Below are 20558 nucleotides of genomic sequence, written 5' to 3'. Positions count from 1 at the left end.
TGAACTCAGTCTCATCTTTTCTTACCGCCCAAATTGCAACTCTCTCAGCCCAGAACTCTTCAATTTCCCAAACTAATCAATTTGTATTTGTAGACTGCCATTAGTAACAGTCTTCAACCAGCTTTCTGCCACATATCACTGGTATATTACTCCTAAAACAACTTGATGACCAATCTTTTGTGTACCAGCTCGTTGAGGACCTTCCGCAACCAAATAAAACCACATTGACTGTTTGCTTGTATTTTTCTGCTAGTTTTCACAAATTTCTTAAAGGAAACAAAAAATTGGCTTACACGTGAACCAACTGGGTGATACAAGTGAAATTTGTCATGTTTCAAAGGCAATTAAAAAAATTCATTCCTAACATACAGTGGAATAAACCCATATTTACCTCTTTGTTGATAATACAATGCCTGGCTCAATGTTACAGCATTCCCTCATCAGAATACAAAAATATTTGTCCCATTTAGTATATTTTCCCATCTTTTGAGAATTAATTTTAAAACTAAACCATAAATTTGGTGGAAATGGTGTTTCAGGTACATCTCATTGAATACGTAAAATTAAACTGGAAATTTATTACAAGGTACACAATAAACTTTAGCTAGGCAATTCCCATTCTTCCCCTAACCAATCAAGTAAGTAACTGTATTTTATAAGCATCAATTTAAAGTAATGCTGGAATCCTCCCACAATTAGTTTTTCTTTTATGATGAAATGTAGGTTTGACTGTATCACTGGTTAGGGATTCAAGATAGAAACCCATGTTAACCCTAAATCCAAACCTGAATGCTCACTCAAACAAGTATTTTTAGGCATTCAATCTGTTCATTATCCAATCGGCCTATTGAGTCAGCCTAATTTTGCTCTTACGTTTAATGTTTTATGGTGGTTTAGAATTATGTAAGCAGTTCATCACCAGGATTACCATTTCCAATTCAGAAGCACCTCTAGAATCATCTCAACTCAAACAAGCATCAACAAAGCTCCAAGGAAATGTTTAAAGAAATGTCCAGAATTCTACAACAGGGATTATGGGTTTACAAAACCTTTGTCTCAGTCACCTTAACTTTTAGTCCATCTCATACGGAATCAGGTCAAAGAGTTGTTGAGCACAGAAATGTCCACTTCAACTCAGTACGTTCATGCCAACCCTTATGCCTATCTATACTAATCCTTTGGTCCATATTGGTATCCTTCTGTGTCTTGCCTATTGAAATGTGTCTAATTGTCTCTTAAATGCAGTGATTCCTTCTAACTTCTCCATGTCCTCTCGCAATAAGTTCCAAACATTAATCAGAGTAAAAATAACTATCCTTCTAAATCTCTTTTAAAACTTCATCCTCTCATCGTAAATCTATGCCCCTTGTTTTGATACCCACACTTTTGACATTCCATTATTCATAATTTCCATATTTAACCTTTAAATCCATGTCAGCACCTTCCAGCTTTCTAATCCATTCCACCCAAATTTCTTCTCTTTCCAGGCAGTATTTAGCCAGCTTGCCGTCATAGATTGCAGTATACTCCCCAAGACACTTTTTCTATTTTGTACAATTAAAATTTAAGACAGCTGCATGTAGTTCACGACTCCAAATCATTTACATACATCTGTGATAAAACTCTCCCCATAATGGACTCCTGAAGTAGCCTGAGAGTTAATGATTTTACATTTATTTGGAAAAATCATTCCTCCACATCCCATTTAATGTGCACTTTCAAATAAAAGAATAAATCAAGCCCCGTGTTAGTTTTTTCTTTGAAGACACGTGGACATGTATACAATATAATTTAATGCTGTGGTACACAATTAAAACTTTTAACTTTCTCGAGCTTTCTGTTGGAAGGGCAACACACTAGTGTTCACTGAAAAGTATTATACTCCAAACCCACTTAAGTTTATATACTGGCAAGTCATTTTATAAATAGTGTCTATAAAAATTATTCACACCCCCTTAGAAATTTTCAAGTTTGATTGTTTTACAATATTGATTCACAGTGAATTTAATTTGGTTTTTTGACAGTGATGAACAGAAAAACTCTTTCATGTCAAAGTGAAAACAGATCACTGCAAAGTTATCTAATTAATTACAAATATAAAGCATAAAATAATTGATTGCATAAGTATTGACTCCCTTTAATATGTCAGATCAAATCATCACTGGCGTCAGAGGTCACATAATTAGTGAAGGGGTCCTAGCTATATATAAACCTGTGCGCAGTCAAGGTGTTTTAATTGATTAGTAAAAAAACACCTGTACCTGGAAGGTCCAATTGCTAGTGAGTCAGTATCCTGGCAAAAACTACACCACGAATACAAAAGAACACTCCAAGCAACTCAGCGAAAAGGTTATCGAAAAGAAGGAGATGGATACAAGAAAATTTCTGTTGGAGTCAGTTAAGTCAATCATCAAGAAATGGAAAGAGTATGGCACAACTGTAAATCTGCCTAGAGCAGGCCATCTTCAAAAATTGAATGCAAGAACGGGACTAGTGAGGGAGGTCACCAAGAGACCTATAACAACTCTGGAGGAGTTGCAAGCTTCAGTAACTAAGATGAGAGAGACTGCATACAACAACTGTTGCCCGAGTGCTTCTTCACCAGTCGCAGCTTTATGACATAAGAGAGTGACAAAGAGAAAGCCACTGTTTCTGCAAGAGACCTGCAACTTGGGAGAAGATCTTTTTTCCAGCAAGACAGTGACTTCAATCACAACGCCAAAGCTACACAGGAATGGCTTACAAACAACAATGTCCTGGAGTGGCCAAGCCAGAGACCAGACATCAATCCAAAAGAGAATTTGTGGCTGGACTTGAAAAAGGCTGTTCACTCATAATCCCCATACAATCTGACTGGGCTTGAGCAGTTTTGTGACGAAAAATGGGTAAAATTGCAGCGCCCAGAATTGCAAAGCTTATAGAGACTGAGGCACACAGACTCAAGGCTGTAATTGCTGCATCTTCTAAGTACTGATGAAGGGAGTGTTTTCTATTTGTAATTAATTTATATCACTTTGTAGAGATCTGTTTTCACCTCAACACAAAAGAGTCTTTTTCTGTTGATTAGTGTCAAAAAGCCAAATTAAATTCACTGAGATTCAATGTTGTAAAAGAATAAACCATGAAAACTTATAAGAGGGGTGAATACTTTTTATAGACACTGTAGGTAAATTTCAATAATCTGTGTTTTTAGGCATTTGTATTTATCCAAGAGATTCTGCACCTTTTGTTGGCCTAGGGTTGGAGGGATTTATGGCATGACAGCTGATACAAGTGTGCAGGGGACATCGAAATCTTTTGTTTTCGAACACAGTTGGAGGGTATTTTCTGACACAGTCTTCGTGGTAGAACTTTCCACAGAGAGGAACAATACAACGCTTAACATCAGGCCCATTCTTCTTGCAAACAAAGCAAGTGTGAACACCTGCACAAAATAAATACATAAATAAAATCAACCCAAAAAAGTCAATGTTATATGTATTCCTAGCCATTCTAAACATACAATGTATACTAACTTAAAAATAAAACATCTTTTTGATTTTTGAAAGTGTATTGAATTATGATCTATCTATTTTAGCTCTTGGCAAGGTTAAAATATATAGTCAACAGAAGGGCCAAAAGAGAACGAAGTTGCTCTGGCTGACAAAGTGAAATGGAATTCCAGGGACTTCTGTAGCTAGAATAAGGCGAAAAGGATAGCAGGGGACAAAACTGATCCTCTTGAATATCAGTGTGACCATCTGGAATGAGCTAAAAGAGATGGGGCGTGGGGGAAAGATCTTAAATTATTTGGGAGGCAGACACAGAGTCTATGGAGCTAAGGCAATAGAGTAGTGAGGTCATGGACCATAACTGGATTACATAAGAGATGGTGCTTGTGGTCTTGGGGTGAATTAGTATGGTTAAAACCCCAGGGCTTGATGAGATACCCTCTTAGACCTACAACATTTTTGCATTTTGCTACACGTCTGCTCAACATCAAGTTCAAATGATGCAGCTAACATCGTGGCAGATCTTCCTGTATGTCATTGCAAAACCTGACATTCTAAAAATTCTAAAAGCTTGAATAGTTTTATAATGGAAGTATAAAAGCAATTTTGGTCATTAAGTTCAAATTAAGTAAAAGACTCCATGTCATTATTATAAACTGAATTTATTCACTTTAGCAGCCCATGTAATCATTCAAGCAAAAACAGAAAATGTACTAAGTATTCAGCTGGTCAGGGAGTACCTGTGGAAAAAGTTAATATTAAAGAACTCAAGACCTTCATCAGAATAAGGTCTGATTTGAAATGTTAATATGCTTTCCTTTCCACTAATACAGCTTAATGTGTCTAGCATACTTTGTTTTTGTTTCAAAGTTTTAGTAATTGTATCCTCATGCTGCTTTTCTTGTTAATTGCAATTTGAACATTATTTCCTTTAGCCAAATTAATTAAATACTTGTTTCTAACACATCAGGGTTTTGGCTAAGTAAATTTCACATTTTTTTTTTAAAAAAGTGAAGAGAAACTAAATTGGTAACTTACTAGTCTGCAATATTTCTGAGTATTTATTTTGAAATGAACATGCAGTTAAAAAGCTCACTGATGAGCTGTAAATAAGAGTACACTGTGGCAAAAATGAATGAGAAATAAAACATTTCATACATGTTCACAATTGAATTGCATTTGAAATATCTATAACCAATCTAAATTTGATTTGGATTGCATGGATTCAGATTTTAAAATCAAGGAAAGAATCTGGATAACCTTAACTTGTTTGGAAAAAAGTTAATCCATATTACCTGATGTGCATTCCCTACACATAAATTTGCCTTGAGGTAATTTAGACCGCCCAAGACAAGCCAAGTGGAACGCCCCATAACACTGTCCCTCACAAAACAGCAGGTCTCCAGAATTCTCACACACCTGGAAATGGAAAAAAAATATCGGTTAGTGGGAAAGATAATAGCCCAAATTCATTTATTTTTAAACCTCCATGCTTGCAAAAGGTGTGCAATTCAAATTTACTTTCGAATGAATTGTGTATGCCATTCCTATATTATTCAGAAGTTTCTTGACTATAACATGAGAAATTTTTTTTTTAAATCACTTGCTCTCTACCGTATCTCAGCTGCAAAGTAAATTAAGCTTACAAAAAATAGATATAGACTAAGAAGAAAGACAGATTACTCACCTTTAGGTGCAGTATTCCTCAATCTTCAAAAGAAGTTGTCCTCCACATACCTTGGATGAGATCAGCATACCAATTGGAAAATCTCTAAGGATGCCTGTCCCTTTAAGAGATTCAGCCAGAACCACACTACCGCCCCCTTCCCGAGCCCAAACACAGTAACCCCACGTGGCAATCTTCAGTTCTTTTTGACAAGAGAAGACAAGGCAGAAGAGGATGAGCAAGGAGACCAGCAAGGAATCCATTGCCCTCTCATTTTTCTTTTGAAAAAGTACAGAAACTTATTCTTTCACCTTGCTGTTAATTCACATTTAGTGTTTATTTATATGTCCTGTAGATTTGTTAAAACATTTTTGTGCACAAGCTCAAAAAATGCATAAACCCAAAGCTAAGGACCTCCACCAAATGATTATGCAAAGACTGTACATTTGGACTGTGAAGGTTAATCTTATTCTTAATACAGTGCACCTAAAGGGAAGCAGAAACAAGGAACTTTACATTACATTTGTTATCCTCTATGTATCATTGATGAAAGTTTTCAAAGATTTACTTCAGGAAAAGCAAATATTTTGGTATCTAAGTTAAAGGCAAGAATAGTCCCACCAAACCAAGCATCTCTGCAGTCAAATCTAAACGACATGTAACCCTGTCAAAAATGCAGGGCTTTTTCCACAATTGCATTACATACATTATCCAATGCAACATGCATAAAATCAGCCAATATTTGTGTGAAATGGTGCTTTATAATGAGCCCAAAATTTAAATAGTATTTGTTCCATACTTGAAGTAACTTAGTTTCCACTCTTAATTTTCTGTGGCAGAAATTGCATCTTTAAACCACTAAAAAAAAAGTTTCACTGTCCATATTAATTTTACAGATAACACCAAGAGGAGACACTGAAATCTTCTGAGGATTAACTTCAATCTGCATAAAGCACACCGAAATAACGTCAGACTCTTCCAATATCAGATCATAATGAGTGAAGGTATCTATTATCACTAGTATATATATATATATATTTAAATATAAAAAATTAAAAAAACGCACACAAATAGGGAGCCAGTTTCTTTATTCATAAGAAGTCAAGCACATAATAAAAATATCCAGCGATCAATAGTTTTAATCAAGTCAGAAAGATGGATGGAATGCTTTCACATCTGTAGTATTCATGATTCTAGATTTTCTTTCTTGATCATGAATTAAATTGATCACGTGATCGAACAGCTCTATTTCTTTGTACTGTATGTATGCTTGAGGTCCTTCTCACCTGACAAACTCCTTCTTTCCTAGCTGCACCACTGCCCCCTCGTTCTCCTTGCGATTTTTTGGATGATACAGATGAAACCTCTGTTGGAGTCTCATCTGCACTTTCATCTCCCGACTCCTGTTGTCCATCAAATGATGTCTAAACACAAAAGAGAAAAAAGACCCAGAAGTTATGCATTGTTGCAAAATAAATGTAATGTTAAAAAAAACAACTTATTTCATCAGCTGGGTAACAAAAATAGTATTAACACCCACCTAAGCTGAATTATGGGATCTTTTGTCAACTTGTACAATACCAAGCTAGTGCCAAACAAATTTCTAATAAATTGCTACAAACTTATATTTGGCATACCAAATGCTGGAGGAAATCAACAGACCAGGCAGCATCCATGGAAGAGAGTTAACTGTCAATGTTTTGGGCTGAGACCTTCATTAGGAATGAAACATAAACTGTTTACTGGTTTCATTAGATGCTGCCTAGCCTGCTGAATTCCTCCAACATTTTGAGTGTATTACTTTGATTTCCAGCATCTGCAGATTTTCTTGTTTTTGAAACTTGTATATGGGTGTAGTAAAGTTTAAATGTTTTAAAACTATAAGAGTAAAAGGGTGTCAAAAAGCCTGCTGACATAAAGGCGTACTCAAAGATTATTTGTTTTACCAAATATGGCGAATGTGAAGTGTGATAATAATACATTTTCAACAAAAGTATTTATTATCACAGCCTTGCATAATACCCACAAAAGTTTCAATGATATAAAGTAGTTCAGCAGGTAAGCTATTTATTTGACCTACTTCTCAGAGACAGAAAATACCAGAAAAATTGGATCTTCAAAAGATGTTACTAAGGTTAACAATGTATTAATTTTAAAAAGGTACGGTCTTCAACTTTCTGCAAAAGAAAATGACTGAAGCATTAAAAATGTGCTGGGTCAATGGCAATTATGATTTGGACTGCTACAATTGGTCTTGGATGCTCTTTAAAAATTATGAAAACAAATTCTATTTCCTTAAAAATAATTTAACAATTGAATACACACTGACTTTTGACAAATTTACTTTGTCCTTGCCTTTAACTAAAGCCATGTTTGTGCTTTCAAATGTTCAACAGTACACTGAGAAGTCATCAACCTAAATATAAATTGTTTCAGTATCCACAAATGCTACTTGAAACATTTATTTCTTGTTTTAGATTTCTACCATCTGCAGTACTTAGTTTTTGTTTTATTGAAGTATTGTCTTAGAACAGATGATTGATTACAACTAACCAGGAACTAAAAATGGAATAATCAGAACAATATCGTCAATAATGAGATTCAAGTAACTCAGTTCTAACACAACAAAAATAAACAATGGGAGTAAATAGGTTTCAAGCCTGCTAAAGATGGAAACTGTGAATCTTCAAGTTGCAAATGTGTGAAAATTAAAGACAAAAGCTGTTTATACTAATAATCGATATTCCTCAGACTATTTAGATGTAATATTTTAAATATCTCCCCTTGCTATAATTGGAGTAATCAAACATGGTTAATGACTGATATACCTACTCTCATTCTCTAAAGAAATATGTGCCACAACCCATGTTATTATATACAATTTCCTCAATGAAAACTAGCTATCCGAGTTCCACCAGGGCCGTTAAACTTCAAAATTCATTAGAATCTGCTAAATTCTGAGGCGACATCAAGACAGTATCTGATTGAGTACAGCATCAAGGAGACATAGTAAAATTAAAAAGGTGATAATGTATACACAGAATCTTCCAATAGAATATTTGGCATGAATACTATTATGTTGTACTGGGCCAATCATGTCAGCTCCAGGCCTTTGCAATGACCTTTCCACTATCATAATGGAAAATGTGGGATGTACCCTGATGGCAGAGTTCTCTTCTAATCAGAATCACAAAGGAATTGAAACAGCAAGACATGAACATTGAGGCAAAACAGGTAAGTGCAAATAGAATTAATGCTACTTAATGAACATATTTAACAAGACAGTCAATGCAAATGCCCATAAAATTTATTATCACTGCTGAATTCCCCACATCTTAGGGCTCTTACTGACCAGAAACTCATTTAATAAATATTAGATGCAACAATAGGTCAGGAAGTGAATATCTCAGCAACTACTAACCTCCAAACCTTTCCACTAAGTTACAAAGCAAAGGTCATAAATATGACAATACTTTTTTCCCTCCGGAGGTTGCAGTTCTATGCCAAATTGGAGAAAGCATGGTTTAATTGGCACTGAACATAAAACAGTAATATCCCCCTAACCCAAAACATACACAGCAAATGCATTGTGGATGAAATACATCGCCAATTAGCACATTAACAACTTGTCTTGTAACATCCGTGATAAACCAATGGCAGCAATTCAATACCGATAGGTCTATATTGAAGGTCTGAAATTGTGGCAGTAGCTTATTGATTCTTCTATCCTAAATTCCAAGCTTGAATCACAACATACATTTACCCTTTTCCATGTAGGTTGCATTACTTGCTACCCCTTTTAAATTTACCTCATTTTCTGTTAATACAGTTAGAGGAGATGGATTCTTGCTGACAGCTGGCACCAGGGTCTCAGCAGTTGATGCTCTGCTTCGTTTTTTCAGTGGTTTACATGCATCAGAGAGTTTGCTTATTTCTATGGGGAGGAAATAATGAGAGACTGAGCTTAAATTCATTTTCAGCTTCTCTTATAGTTTAAACTGTGTTAAATAAATCATATGCATTTTTACTAATTTTTACCTGATTGACTGCTTTGGGACGTGTTGGTATAAGTGGGCAATGTTTCTCCAGTCTCAATACCATCACTTCCACATGCTTCTGCCTGATCGGTTTTACTGAAATCATACTTTGAAATCATAAATGTAAATGTCAGTACTAATTAGTTAACATATTAAAATATCTAATACATAAAAAAATTATCAGCCATACAAAAAGGCCTATTATATTTCTCAGCAGAAGCACGATGAAATGTCATGAAGGTGTTCTGAGTACATTTATTCGACTGTTTGAATCATTCTTACAAGCATTTATTAATAACATTGCCAACATTCAGAAATGGACACAACAGGATGTAAAACCAGGCTTAGTAAATATAAGCAACACACTCAAATTGCTGGCGGAACTCAGCAGATTGTGCATCATCTACAGAAATGAAAAAACTGTTTATGTTTTGGGCTGAGACCCTTCTTCAAGATAGTTCCGAAGATGGACTACAAGGATGCTGGAAATCTGGAGCAACACTCAGCAGGTCAGACAACATCAATTATAAGGGAAATGGACAGTTTACATACCCTTCAATTAATAATCTGGTGTGTGTGTGTGTGGCTTGGCAGGAGCAGCAAAAGCAGTTAGTTGGATTTTGAAAAAGGACAAAAATGAATCAGGGGTAAAAATTTTAAATGTGACAAGATAGATTTCACCAGGATGAAATATGTTTCAGTCTCAGTGGAACTGGAAAAAACATTGATGCAAGTGTGTCCATACCGAGAGGGTACAGGAGATGGCAAGGGGTCAGCCCACACGGTGCACAGTATTTAGAATTTCACACGCAATACAATAAGCACCTTTTCATCCTCATGATAGCTTCGCTTTAATCTCTTACTGGTGCTGATCCGTTCTGGGGAGTCTTCTCTGTAATCTATTACTTTTCTGGATATCCTTCTTTGTCTAGTTGATTCTGAGGTCACTGTATAGAGAAATAATATACAGTTAAGAGCTTGGCAAAGCTTTTACCAATTTTGTCTAGACGGGAAGATATTGACTTCAAGCCCCATCTCCAGGACTTAAGTACTTAATCAAGACTACCAATCTATGCAATTTTGAGGAAGCTCCACAGCCAGTTACCAACTTGCAGATGGCATTTAACTGAAGCCTGCCAAAGTAAGTGAATATAAAAAGAACCCATGGTTATAATCTGAGAGAATTCATTTCCCCTGTTAGTACATTGCCCTCTGACGAGTTATGTTAGTCATCATGTTAGTGGTTGTTTGTGTTGCTTCACAAAATGGTACCTTTGGAACTAAACAAATTTAGGTTGTGAAGAGCTTTAAACGATCCTGAGTATGTAACTCAGTACTATACAAATTTTAAATTTGTTCTATTTAAAAGCATTTTAAAGTTATTTTTATTTCTGGAGCCACAACAGCTATCTGTAATTTCTAAATCTGTACAAATGTAGCTATAAAAGTGTGACACATTAAAACTCACATCTACACCTAAGTGTTGCTCCCTCCGATTCTGTATTAAAAATATTACATATATTTAAAATATATATTAGTGACATATATATTACATATTTAAAAATCTTGTGTCCAGTTCAAGCCTCCTCTATCATTCCTTCCAAAAGGAGCCACAGTTAAGAATCAAAAGTCTGCAAGCCAAAATTACTAACTGGTTAAAAATCCATACTGAATTAAATCCAAGTGAATAAATCAAAAGCAATTATTGTCAGTACCTGCCAAGGACAGCAACAATGTATTTTTATATGAATACTTAATACTTCTGGAAAACTAACAAACTCCCTGAACTTGACAGACTATACCCAAGAATTCTACAAGAGGTGGCACCATTAGTTGTTACTTCCAGAATTATTTAAATCTAGAAAAGTCACAATAAATAGTAAAACAGCAAAAGCAACATCATTGTTCAATAAAAGAATCGTTGCAGAAATGATTTCAAGGAACATCTTGAAAGGAAGATACTGTAAACCATTCTGCCTTCTTAGGGAACTTCCAAAGCTTTTGGTACACAAGCAGTTCAAAGAAAAGCCACTGAAGGGAGATAGGAAGGAAACTAGAGAAAGATTCAAATTTAGAAATAAGGGAAATATTTTGGTTCAGTGGGCTGGAGGGCAAAGGAAAGTGGCAGAGAAAGCTGCTCTGATGGCATCTATTTCTTAAATTTTGTATTGGAGGAAAGAGCAGAACCATATAACAATCACAGCACGGAAACAGGCCATCTCGGCCCTTCTAGTCCGTGCCAACGCTTACACTCACCTAGTCCCAGTGGCCCGCACTCAGCCCATAACCCTCCATTCCTTTCCTGTCCATACACCTATCCAATTTTACTTTAAATGACAATACCGAACCTGCCTCTACCACTTCTACTGGAAGCTCATTCCACACAGCTACCACTCTCTGAGTACAGAAATTCCCCCTCGTGTTACCCTTAAACTTTTGCCCCCTAACTCTCAAATCATGTCCTCTTGTTTGAATCTCCCCTTCTCTCAATGGAAAAAGCCTATCCACGTCAACTCGATCTATCCCCCTCATTATTTTAAATACCTCTATCAAGTCCCCCCTCAACCTTCTACGCTCCAAAGAATAAAGGCCTAACTTGTTCAGCATTTTCCCTGTAACTTAGGTTAGAAGAACCAGGTTAAAAGGGTTCAGGTACTCTCTCTGTAGAAACAATGGCTGTTTTTGCATTGTAGGATGATCCAAGAAGATTGAATTGATTTCAGAGATGAACAAGGCCCAATAGTACAACAAAATCTTGAATGAATGGTTAAAGCTATCACCCATGACCTTTGGGCTTATGGGAGCAGAGACCAGGTTTGTATTGGACAGCTGTCAGTGTAAGACAGCAGGGATTTTAATAAGAACTTGAAACCAAAGACAGAGCTCAGGATGTAGTGGTAGAAAAATCCTTTCTTTTTTAAATCTTTTTATTGATTTAAAAAAAGTGTATACAAACAGGAGCAGAACATCTCTGGTATATGTCAATAGCAATACATACAGAAGGTAAAATAAACAGTATCAGGATGACACAGTATTGATCTACAAAGTGTAAATTTGATATAGAATGTATAATTCTCTTATCAATTTATGAAGAAAGGAAGAACTATTAGAAATTTTTATAAAAGAAAAGAGAAAAAACACTATTCTAAACAGGAAAAAAAGGACTGGGCAGTCCATCCTGAGAAAAACCATGAGAAGAGAGACTCTGATCAAATCCAAGGTTCTGAAAAAATAGCTGGAAGAGAATCAGTACAAAAATCAGATCATATGAAAATATTGAATAAAAGGTCAAATTTAAAGGATGTATCCAATGTCTGACTTCTTATTTTCTCTAGATTTAAACAGGACATGATAGAGGAAAGCCAATAAAAGGTGGCAGGAGGGTTAGGGTCCTTCCATTTAAGTAAAATGGCTTTCCTAGCCAATAAAGTTGAAAAGACTGAGCAGAAGCAGGAATATATTCTGCTTCCGATGGAATAATCCCAAAAATAGCTGTAAATAAGTTTGGTTGTAAATCCAGATCTAGCACTTGTGATAAGGTTTTAAAAACATCTTTCCAAAAATTCTCCAACTTTATGCAAGACCAAAACATGTGAGTTAAAGTGGCCAACCGAGTACTACATCTATCACAAATAGGATTAATATTGGGAAAGATACGGGCTAATTTATCCTTTGACATATGTGCCTGATGCACTACCCTGAACTGTATCAAGGAATGATGGGCACAAATAGATGAAATATTTACTAGTGGTGGAAAAATCCTGATGAATAGAATCCTAAAAACCAGCAACTGAATTTTAAAAACTGCAGTTGCATGTGAATTGAAAAAGCTCATCTTCAAGGAACATCAAAAGAGAATATGTACGGAAAAAGGAAAATGCACATAATAGAGACTCTTTATCTGTGATTTTGAACATTAAAGTACAAAAATCATGTAAACTGACAAAGTCAAAGATGGGTGTAAAACTGGGCTGAGAAATCCACCTGAAGAAGGGTCTATGTGAGTACAAATCAAAACAACAAACAGAAAATAATGTGGACAAATTTAATGGAGACTGAAAATAGAGTACAAGAAATCACTTGATACAGTTGATTAGGGAGAAAAGCAGTAATGAAATTTGCAGTGATGCAACTAGAGCTGCCGCTTCACAGCTCCAGATTCAATCCTAATCTTGCACAAGTAACTGTGTAGGCTTACCCAAGGTGCTCGTTTCCTCCCATATCCCAAAAATATGTATTTTGGAAGTTAATTGTCCACTGTAAATTGAACACAGATGAGTGGCAGAGTCTCTGGTGAGTTGATGGAAATGGAATGAGAATAAAATGGGTCAAGGTATGATCAGTGTATAAAGGGCTGCTTGATGGTCGCTATGAACAGTAAGGGTCCAATTCCAAGTTGTACATTTCTACAGTTGTCTCAGTGAGGAGATAACGTGGGCAAAAGAGAAATACCAGTTTTGAGCAGCGAGATGGCAGGGAAAGCTGCTATATTCAAGCAGAGGCAAGGGGCCGAGGCTGAATTTCTGAACCTCCTCTTTGGTAAGATATGTCCAGCAGCTGAAGCTATCTTTTGAGGTTAAAAAAAGTGATCACCCCTCAAGCAAATTTCATCAAGGACATGATGCAAATATAATTTCCCACAATAAACTCATAAAAGTGAAATAAAAGATTGTGAAGAAAGATGCAGAAGAGATCAGTGATAGCTGAAGCAGTAGAAGAATCCAAAATTTATACTTCAAAAATTTGATAATCATGCCTGATTCTTGTTCCCACGTTTCTAAGCTACAAGACTATAAGATATAGAATCAGAATTAGGCTATTCAACCCATTGAATCTGTTCTGCCATTCAATCACCCGCCTTCTCCCTGTAACTATTAATATCTGCCTTAAATAGAATCAGTGACTTAGCCTCCACAGACCTCTGTGGCAATGAATTTAACAAATTCAACCCCCCTCTCTAGCTGAAGAAATTCTTCCTCATCTCTGTTCTAAAGGGACATCCTTTATTCTGAAGTTGTGCCCTTGGATCCTAGACTCTCCTAGTGGAAATATACTCTGTGTATTAACACTCTGTAAGCCTTTCTATTTCTGGCTAACACATCCTTCCATAAGGGCTCAAAATTTTAAATGTTTTTAATATGATCTGATCAATAGTTGATAAAGCCTCAGCAGTAGACATTTGCTTTTACATTCTAGTCCTCTCAAAATGATTAATAACCATTGCTTTTGCCCTCTTTACTATTGACTCAACATGCAACTTAACCATGGGGGAATCCAGAACAAGGACTCTGAAATCCCTTTGCACCTCCAATTTCTGAATTTTCTCCACTTGCAGAAAATTGTCTAGTTTTATTTGTCCTACCAAAGTTCATAACCACATACTTAGCTACACTGTATTCCATCAGCTACTTCATTGGCCACTCTCTCAACCTATTTGAATCCTCTGCGGACTCCTGGTTTCAGCAACACTATCAGTTCCTCCATTTACCTTGGTATCATCTGCAAACTTAGCCACAATACTATCAGTTCATTCATTCAGAATATTATGTATAATTGAAAGCAGTCCAAACACTGCTCCTGTGGAACTCCACTAGTCACTGGCAGCCATCCTGAAAAGGACCCCTTTATTCCCAGTCTCTGACTTCTGCCAGTCAATCTTCTATTCACGATAGTGCCTTGCCTTTAACACCATGAGATTGTTTTTGTTTAGGAGCTTCATGAGGTGCACCTTGTCAAAGGTCTTCTGAAAATCCAAGTTAATAACATCCATTTGACCCCCTTTTGTCTAACCTGCTTGTTATCACCTCAAATAATCAGATTTATCAGACAAGGTCTCCCCTTAACTAAACCAGGAATTACAATGGTAAGCATGGTGAAATGTAATATTAAATTTGTTTTTTTTCCAAGTTTGATTTCATACAGTTGGCAAATCCAAATCAAAAATCAGAAAAAAAGATTTCCTTTGACCTACCACTAGATCTAGTCGTTCTTTTTGGAGAGTCCTGTAGAACTCTGCGTCTAGTGGGCCCAGGTGATCCTGTTCGAAAATCTATTGGAAGCATGATGAAGACAATGGAACCAAAAATGTGTGAATGAACATTAGGAATTCATGCTTTGTTAGCTAGTTTGCTATCATTGATAAAAATAATCAAGATCCTCTTGTATCTTTCTTGTATTTGATCATTTTAATGTAAGAAATAAAAGTTTTATTGATAATAAAAAATAATTTAAACAACTGACTAGATGCAAGAATGAATACTTGAAATGAGGATTCACCAGTAATTTACAACTGTAAAGTAATAAAAAAAAGGATCAAGAACACTGCATTTGCTTAACATAGAAGTGTATTCCATGTCGCAAACGGGAACAATTTTAACATAAATTGTTTGAACAGCAGCATATCAGAGATTTGGATTCATGACCAAGTACAAATTAAAATAAGGCAGGAACAAATGGAGTAGCCTTCATTGGGAGCAGACAGTTGGGATTTGAGGCTTCAGTGAGAGAGGCTTATGTAGATAGATTTCTTTTCAGTTTATTTATTGCTTCCTTCTTTATAATTGCATAGTTAGAGTAGTAGGGATGCCAGGCACGAGTTTAATGGTCCTCCTGTGGGATGTGGGGAAGCAGGGAGACCTCCAGAAACCCTGTTGACTTCAACTGCAAGAAGTGCATCTGGCTCCAGCTTCTAACAGGTTTGGGGTGGGGGCTGAATGGGTGATGGACAGGTCAGAGGGGTAGTTACATCCAAGTTGCAGGACAGTTAACTGGGTGACTATCAGGAGGGTGAATGGGGTTAAACAGCCAGGACAGAGTAGCCTTGTGGCCATCTTCCTTAACCACAGGTATACCACTTTGGGTACTGCTGGTGGTGATGGGGGAGGGGTGGTGTGGACGACCTAGCAGAGGAAAGTCAGAACAGTTAGGTCTCTGGCACTAAGGCTCAGAAGGGAAGGGGGGTGGGGGGAAGAAGAGACAAGCTGTGGTGATACAAGATTCATTAGTTAGAAAGGAGGCTCTATGGATGAGAATGAGATTCCAGATGGTATGCTGCTTCCTGGGTACCAGAGTCCAACAAATCTCAGATTGAGACCTCAGCATTCTTAAGTGGGAGGGTGAGCAGCCAGAGGTCATGATCCATACAAGTACCAATAGGGATGAGGTTCTGCAAAGTCAATTCAGGGAGGTGGGTACCAAGTTAAAAGACAGGACCTCCAGTGTTGTCTCAGGACTGCTACCTGTGTTAGTGTGGCCAGAAATAAGAAGATAATACAGTTTTACGCGTGGCTAAGAAGCTGGTGGGGGGGGGGGTAAGAGGGAGGGGGAAAGTGGAGGTAAGGGGGGGTGTTGGGTTGACAGGTGTAGTGTTTAAACTAGAATTGTATGGGGATGGGAACCAGAGTGCTAGAACAGATAGAGTGGTTGTGGAGACAGATGTTAAGACCTCGGACGAAGTCAGGAAGCAAAAGGCTGAGCATTGTACAACTAATGTTTTGTGCTGCATATATTTCAATGCAAGACTGGCAACTCACTATTCCAGGGTACCATTGTTTTAGATGTGATGGAGTGTGAGGGTTGTCACTACTAACCAGGGAAAAATCATGGCAGTCCTCAGTTAGGACAGACTGGAGAATTTGTTTAGTGAGGTTTTATGGGTGGAACTGAGGAATAAGAAATGGTATGACTACATTAATGGGTACCTATTATAAATCACCCAACAGTCTGCGAGATTTAGAGGAACAAATTTGTAGACAAACTGCAGACTGTTGCAAGAAACACAAGGCTGTGATAGTATGTGATTTTAACTTTCCATATATTGGCTGGGACTCCTGTACTGTAAAAGGACTAGATGAGATAGAGTTTGTCAAATGTATTCAGGAAAGTTTCATTAAAATCAGTACATAGAAGTCCCAATGAAAGAGAGTGCAATACTTGATCTCCTATTTGGGAATGAGACAGGGCAGGTGACAGGGGAACACTCTGCATCCCGTGATCATAATGCCATTACTTTCAAGGTAATTATGAAAAAGGATAGGTCTGGTCCTCGGGTTGGGATTCTAACTTGGAGAAAGGCCAAGGTTGATGGTATCGAAAGGACCTGGTAAGTGTGGATTGGGACAGGCAATTTTCTGGCAAAGGTATATTTTGGTCAGTAGGAGAAATTTTGGATGTGCCTGTCAGTATAAAAGACAAGGATAACAGGTTTAGGGAAACCTTGGTTTGAGAGATATTAATGCCCTGGTTATGGAAAAAAGGTATAGAGGTATAGCAGGTACAAGTAGGTAGTTAAAAAAAAAAGGTAATTGAGTATAAGAAATGCAAGAGAACACTTAAGAAATTAGGACGGCTAAAAGAAGACATGAGGATGCTCTAGCAGACATGGTGAAGGAGAATTCTCAAGGGCTTCTTTCAACATGTTAAGAGCAAAAGGATTGCAAAGGACAACATTGGTCCTCTGGAAGACCAGAATGGTAATCTATGCATGGAGCCAAAAGAGGTGGCAGAAATCTTACATGGATTTTTTGCATCTGTATTTACTCAGGAGACAGATACAATGTTTACAGAAGTGAGGCAAAGCAGCAGTGAGGTAATGGACCCGATACAGGTTACAGAGGAGGAGGTATTTTCTGTCTTGAGGCAAATCATTGTGGACAAGTCCACAGGACCTGACAAGGCATTTCCTTGGACCCTATGTGAAGCAAATTCAGAAATTGTAGAGGCCCTAGCAGGGATATTTAAATCATCTTTAGTGACAGGTGAGGAACTGGAGATTCCTAATGTTGTTCTGCTATTTAAGAAAGGCTCTACGAATATACTAGGAAATTATAAGCCAGTGAGCCTGACATCAGTATTGGGAAAGTTATTGGAAAGTATTCTAAGGGATTGAACGTGTGAGTATTTGAATAGACAGATTGATTAGGGATAGTCAGAATGACCTTGTGCGTGATACATTATGTCTAACCATCTTAGAGTTTTTTTGAGAATGTTACCAGAAAAGTTGATGAAGGCAAGGTCCTGCACGGGGTGGTGGGGAGGGGGTGTGGTCAAGGTTCAGTTGACTAGCATTAAAGACAAGATAGTAAACTGGATTAGACATTGGCTTCGTGGAAGAAGCCAGGGAGTGGTATTAGATGGTTCCTTTTCTGACTGGAGGCTGCAGGGATTGACAGCGGGTCTGTTGTTTGTCATCTATATCAAAAATCTGGATGATAATATGGTTAACTGGATAAGCAAATTTTGCAACCATTAAAGCTTGCAGTGGGATCTGGACCAGTTGGAGAAAAAAAATTAAAAATTAAAAATAAATAGGCTGAAAAATAGCAGATGGAATTTAATGAAAACAGGTGGGAGGTGTTGCACTCTGGAAGAACCAACCAGGGTAGTGTTACTCAGTGAGTGGTCGGCACTGGGGATTGTGGTAGAACAAAGGGATCAGGGAATACAGGTCCATAGTTCATTGAAAGTGGCATCGCATATAGATAGTGTCATAAAGAAAGCTTTTGGCATATTGGCCAAATCAAAGTATTATGATCAACGTATTGAGTATAAGAGTTGGGATGTTATGTTGAATTTGTATAAGACGTTGGTGAGGCCTAATGTGGAGTATTGTGCCCAGGTTTGGTCACCTACCTACAGTAAAAGATGCAAGTAAGTCTGAAAGAGTACAGAGAAAATTTACAAAGATATTGCTGGCACTTGAGGACCTAAGTTATAGGGAAAGGTTGAACGTGTTAGGATTAAACCCCAGAATGCAGAAGCTTGAGAGCATAGAACATAGAAATCTACAGCACATTACAGGCCATTCGGCCCACAATGTTGTGCCAACCATGTAACCTACTCTAGAAGCTGCCTAGAATTTTCTCAGTGCACAGCCCTCTATTTTTCTAAGCTCCATGTACCTATCTAAGAAGCTCTTAAAGATCCTATTGTATCCGTTTCCATGCACCCACCACTCTTGGTGTGGAAAAACTCACCCTTGACATCCCCTTGGTACCTATTTCCAAGCACTTTAAAATTATGCCCCCACATGTTAGCCATTTTACCCATGGGGAAAAAGCCTCTGCCTATCCACACGATCAGTGCCCCTCATCATCTTATACACCTCTATCAGGTCACCTCTCATACTCCGTTGCTTCAAGGAGAAAAGGTCAAGTTCACTCAAACTATTCTCATACAGTACACTCTCCAATCCAGGCAACATCCTTGTAAATCTCCTCTGCACTCTCTCTATAGTTTCCACATCCTTCCTGTAGTGAGGTGACCAGACTGAATACAGTACTCCAAGTAGGGCTTGATCAAGAGTCTTACCATTAATATTATATTCTGTCCTCAAATTTGACCACTTCACACTTATCTGGGTTGAAAGTCCATCTGCCACTTCTCAGCCCAGTTCTGCATCCTATCGATGTCCCACTGTCACATCATCTGACAACACCCCCAACCTTTGTGTCATCAGCAAATTTACTAACCCACCCTTCTACTCCCTCACCCAGGTCACTTATTAAAATCACAAAAAGGAGGAATCCCAGAACAGATCCTTGTGGAACACCATTGGTCACTGACCTCCATGCAGAATAAGAACCATCTGTGGGCAAGTCAATTCTGGATCCACAAAGCAAGGTCTCTTTGGGTCCCATGTCTCCTTACTTTCTGAAGGAGCCTTGCGTGGGGAACCTTATCAAATGCCCTAATGAAATCCATATGCACTACATCCACTGCTCCACTTTCATCAATTGTATTTTGTTATATCCTCAAAGAATTCAATCAGGCTCGTAAGGCATGACCCACCTTTGACAAAGCTATACTGACTATCCCTAATCAGATTATGCCTCTCCAAATGCTCATAAGTCTTGCCTCTCAGGATCTTCTCCACCAACTTTCTCCCACCACTGAAGTCAGACTCACTGGTCTATAATTTACTGGGTTACCTCTACTCCCCTCTTGAACAAGGGAACAACATTTTCAACCCTCCAATCCTCTGGTACTTCTCCTGTCCCTACTGATGATGCAAACATCATCGCAAGAGGCTCAGCAATCTCCTCCCTCACTTGCCACAGTAGCCTGGGGTATATCTCATCTGGTCCTGGTGACTTACAGAACTTAATTTTTTTTCAATAAGTTCCAGTCCATCCTCTTTCTTAATGTCTATATGCTCAAGTGCTTCAGTCTGCTGCAAGTCATCCCCAGAATTGCCAAGGTCCATTTTCCCCCCGTGAATACTGAAGCGAAGTATTTAAATATCTCAGGAGATTTGATAGAGGTATACAAAATGATGAGAGATATAGAAAGAGTAAATGCAAACAGGCTTTTCCTACTGAGGTTGTAAGAGTCTACAACTAGAGGTCATGGGTTAAGGGTGAAAGG

The 20558-nt window shown here is 37.6% G+C and overlaps 1 protein-coding gene and 1 long non-coding RNA gene across 4 annotated transcripts in view; one reads left to right on the top strand and one right to left on the bottom strand.

Moving 5' to 3' along the window:
- LOC140726210 (uncharacterized) overlaps positions 1-15430 on the top strand; it is a 60372-nt gene extending 44942 nt beyond the window's left edge. Inside the window, exons 3-5 of one of the 2 annotated variants that reach the window (XR_012098597.1) lie at positions 6054-6161; positions 6467-9703; positions 15102-15430. This is a non-coding gene — a long non-coding RNA (uncharacterized lncRNA). Of the gene's footprint in view, positions 1-6053; positions 6162-6466 lie in introns of both variants that reach the window. The other variant, XR_012098596.1, reaches the window with a different exon arrangement.
- The window catches only part of nsd2 (nuclear receptor binding SET domain protein 2), a 99111-nt gene that overhangs the window by 33161 nt on the left and 45392 nt on the right, over positions 1-20558 (bottom strand). For both annotated transcript variants that reach the window (XM_073042276.1, XM_073042275.1), the window contains exons 7-13: positions 15166-15243; positions 10020-10141; positions 9196-9301; positions 8967-9091; positions 6444-6581; positions 4787-4910; positions 3224-3424 (exon numbers count right to left, since the gene is read on the bottom strand). In XM_073042276.1, the coding sequence (XP_072898377.1) occupies positions 3224-3424; positions 4787-4910; positions 6444-6581; positions 8967-9091; positions 9196-9301; positions 10020-10141; positions 15166-15243 (894 nt within the window). The remainder of the gene's footprint in view (positions 1-3223; positions 3425-4786; positions 4911-6443; positions 6582-8966; positions 9092-9195; positions 9302-10019; positions 10142-15165; positions 15244-20558) is intronic.

This window comes from Hemitrygon akajei, chromosome 4, assembly GCF_048418815.1.
Source record: "Hemitrygon akajei chromosome 4, sHemAka1.3, whole genome shotgun sequence".
In the NCBI taxonomy this organism is placed as follows: Eukaryota; Metazoa; Chordata; class Chondrichthyes; order Myliobatiformes; family Dasyatidae; genus Hemitrygon; species Hemitrygon akajei.
Note: the sequence above shows the minus strand (reverse complement) of the source record. Positions and strands in the feature narration are given on the sequence as shown.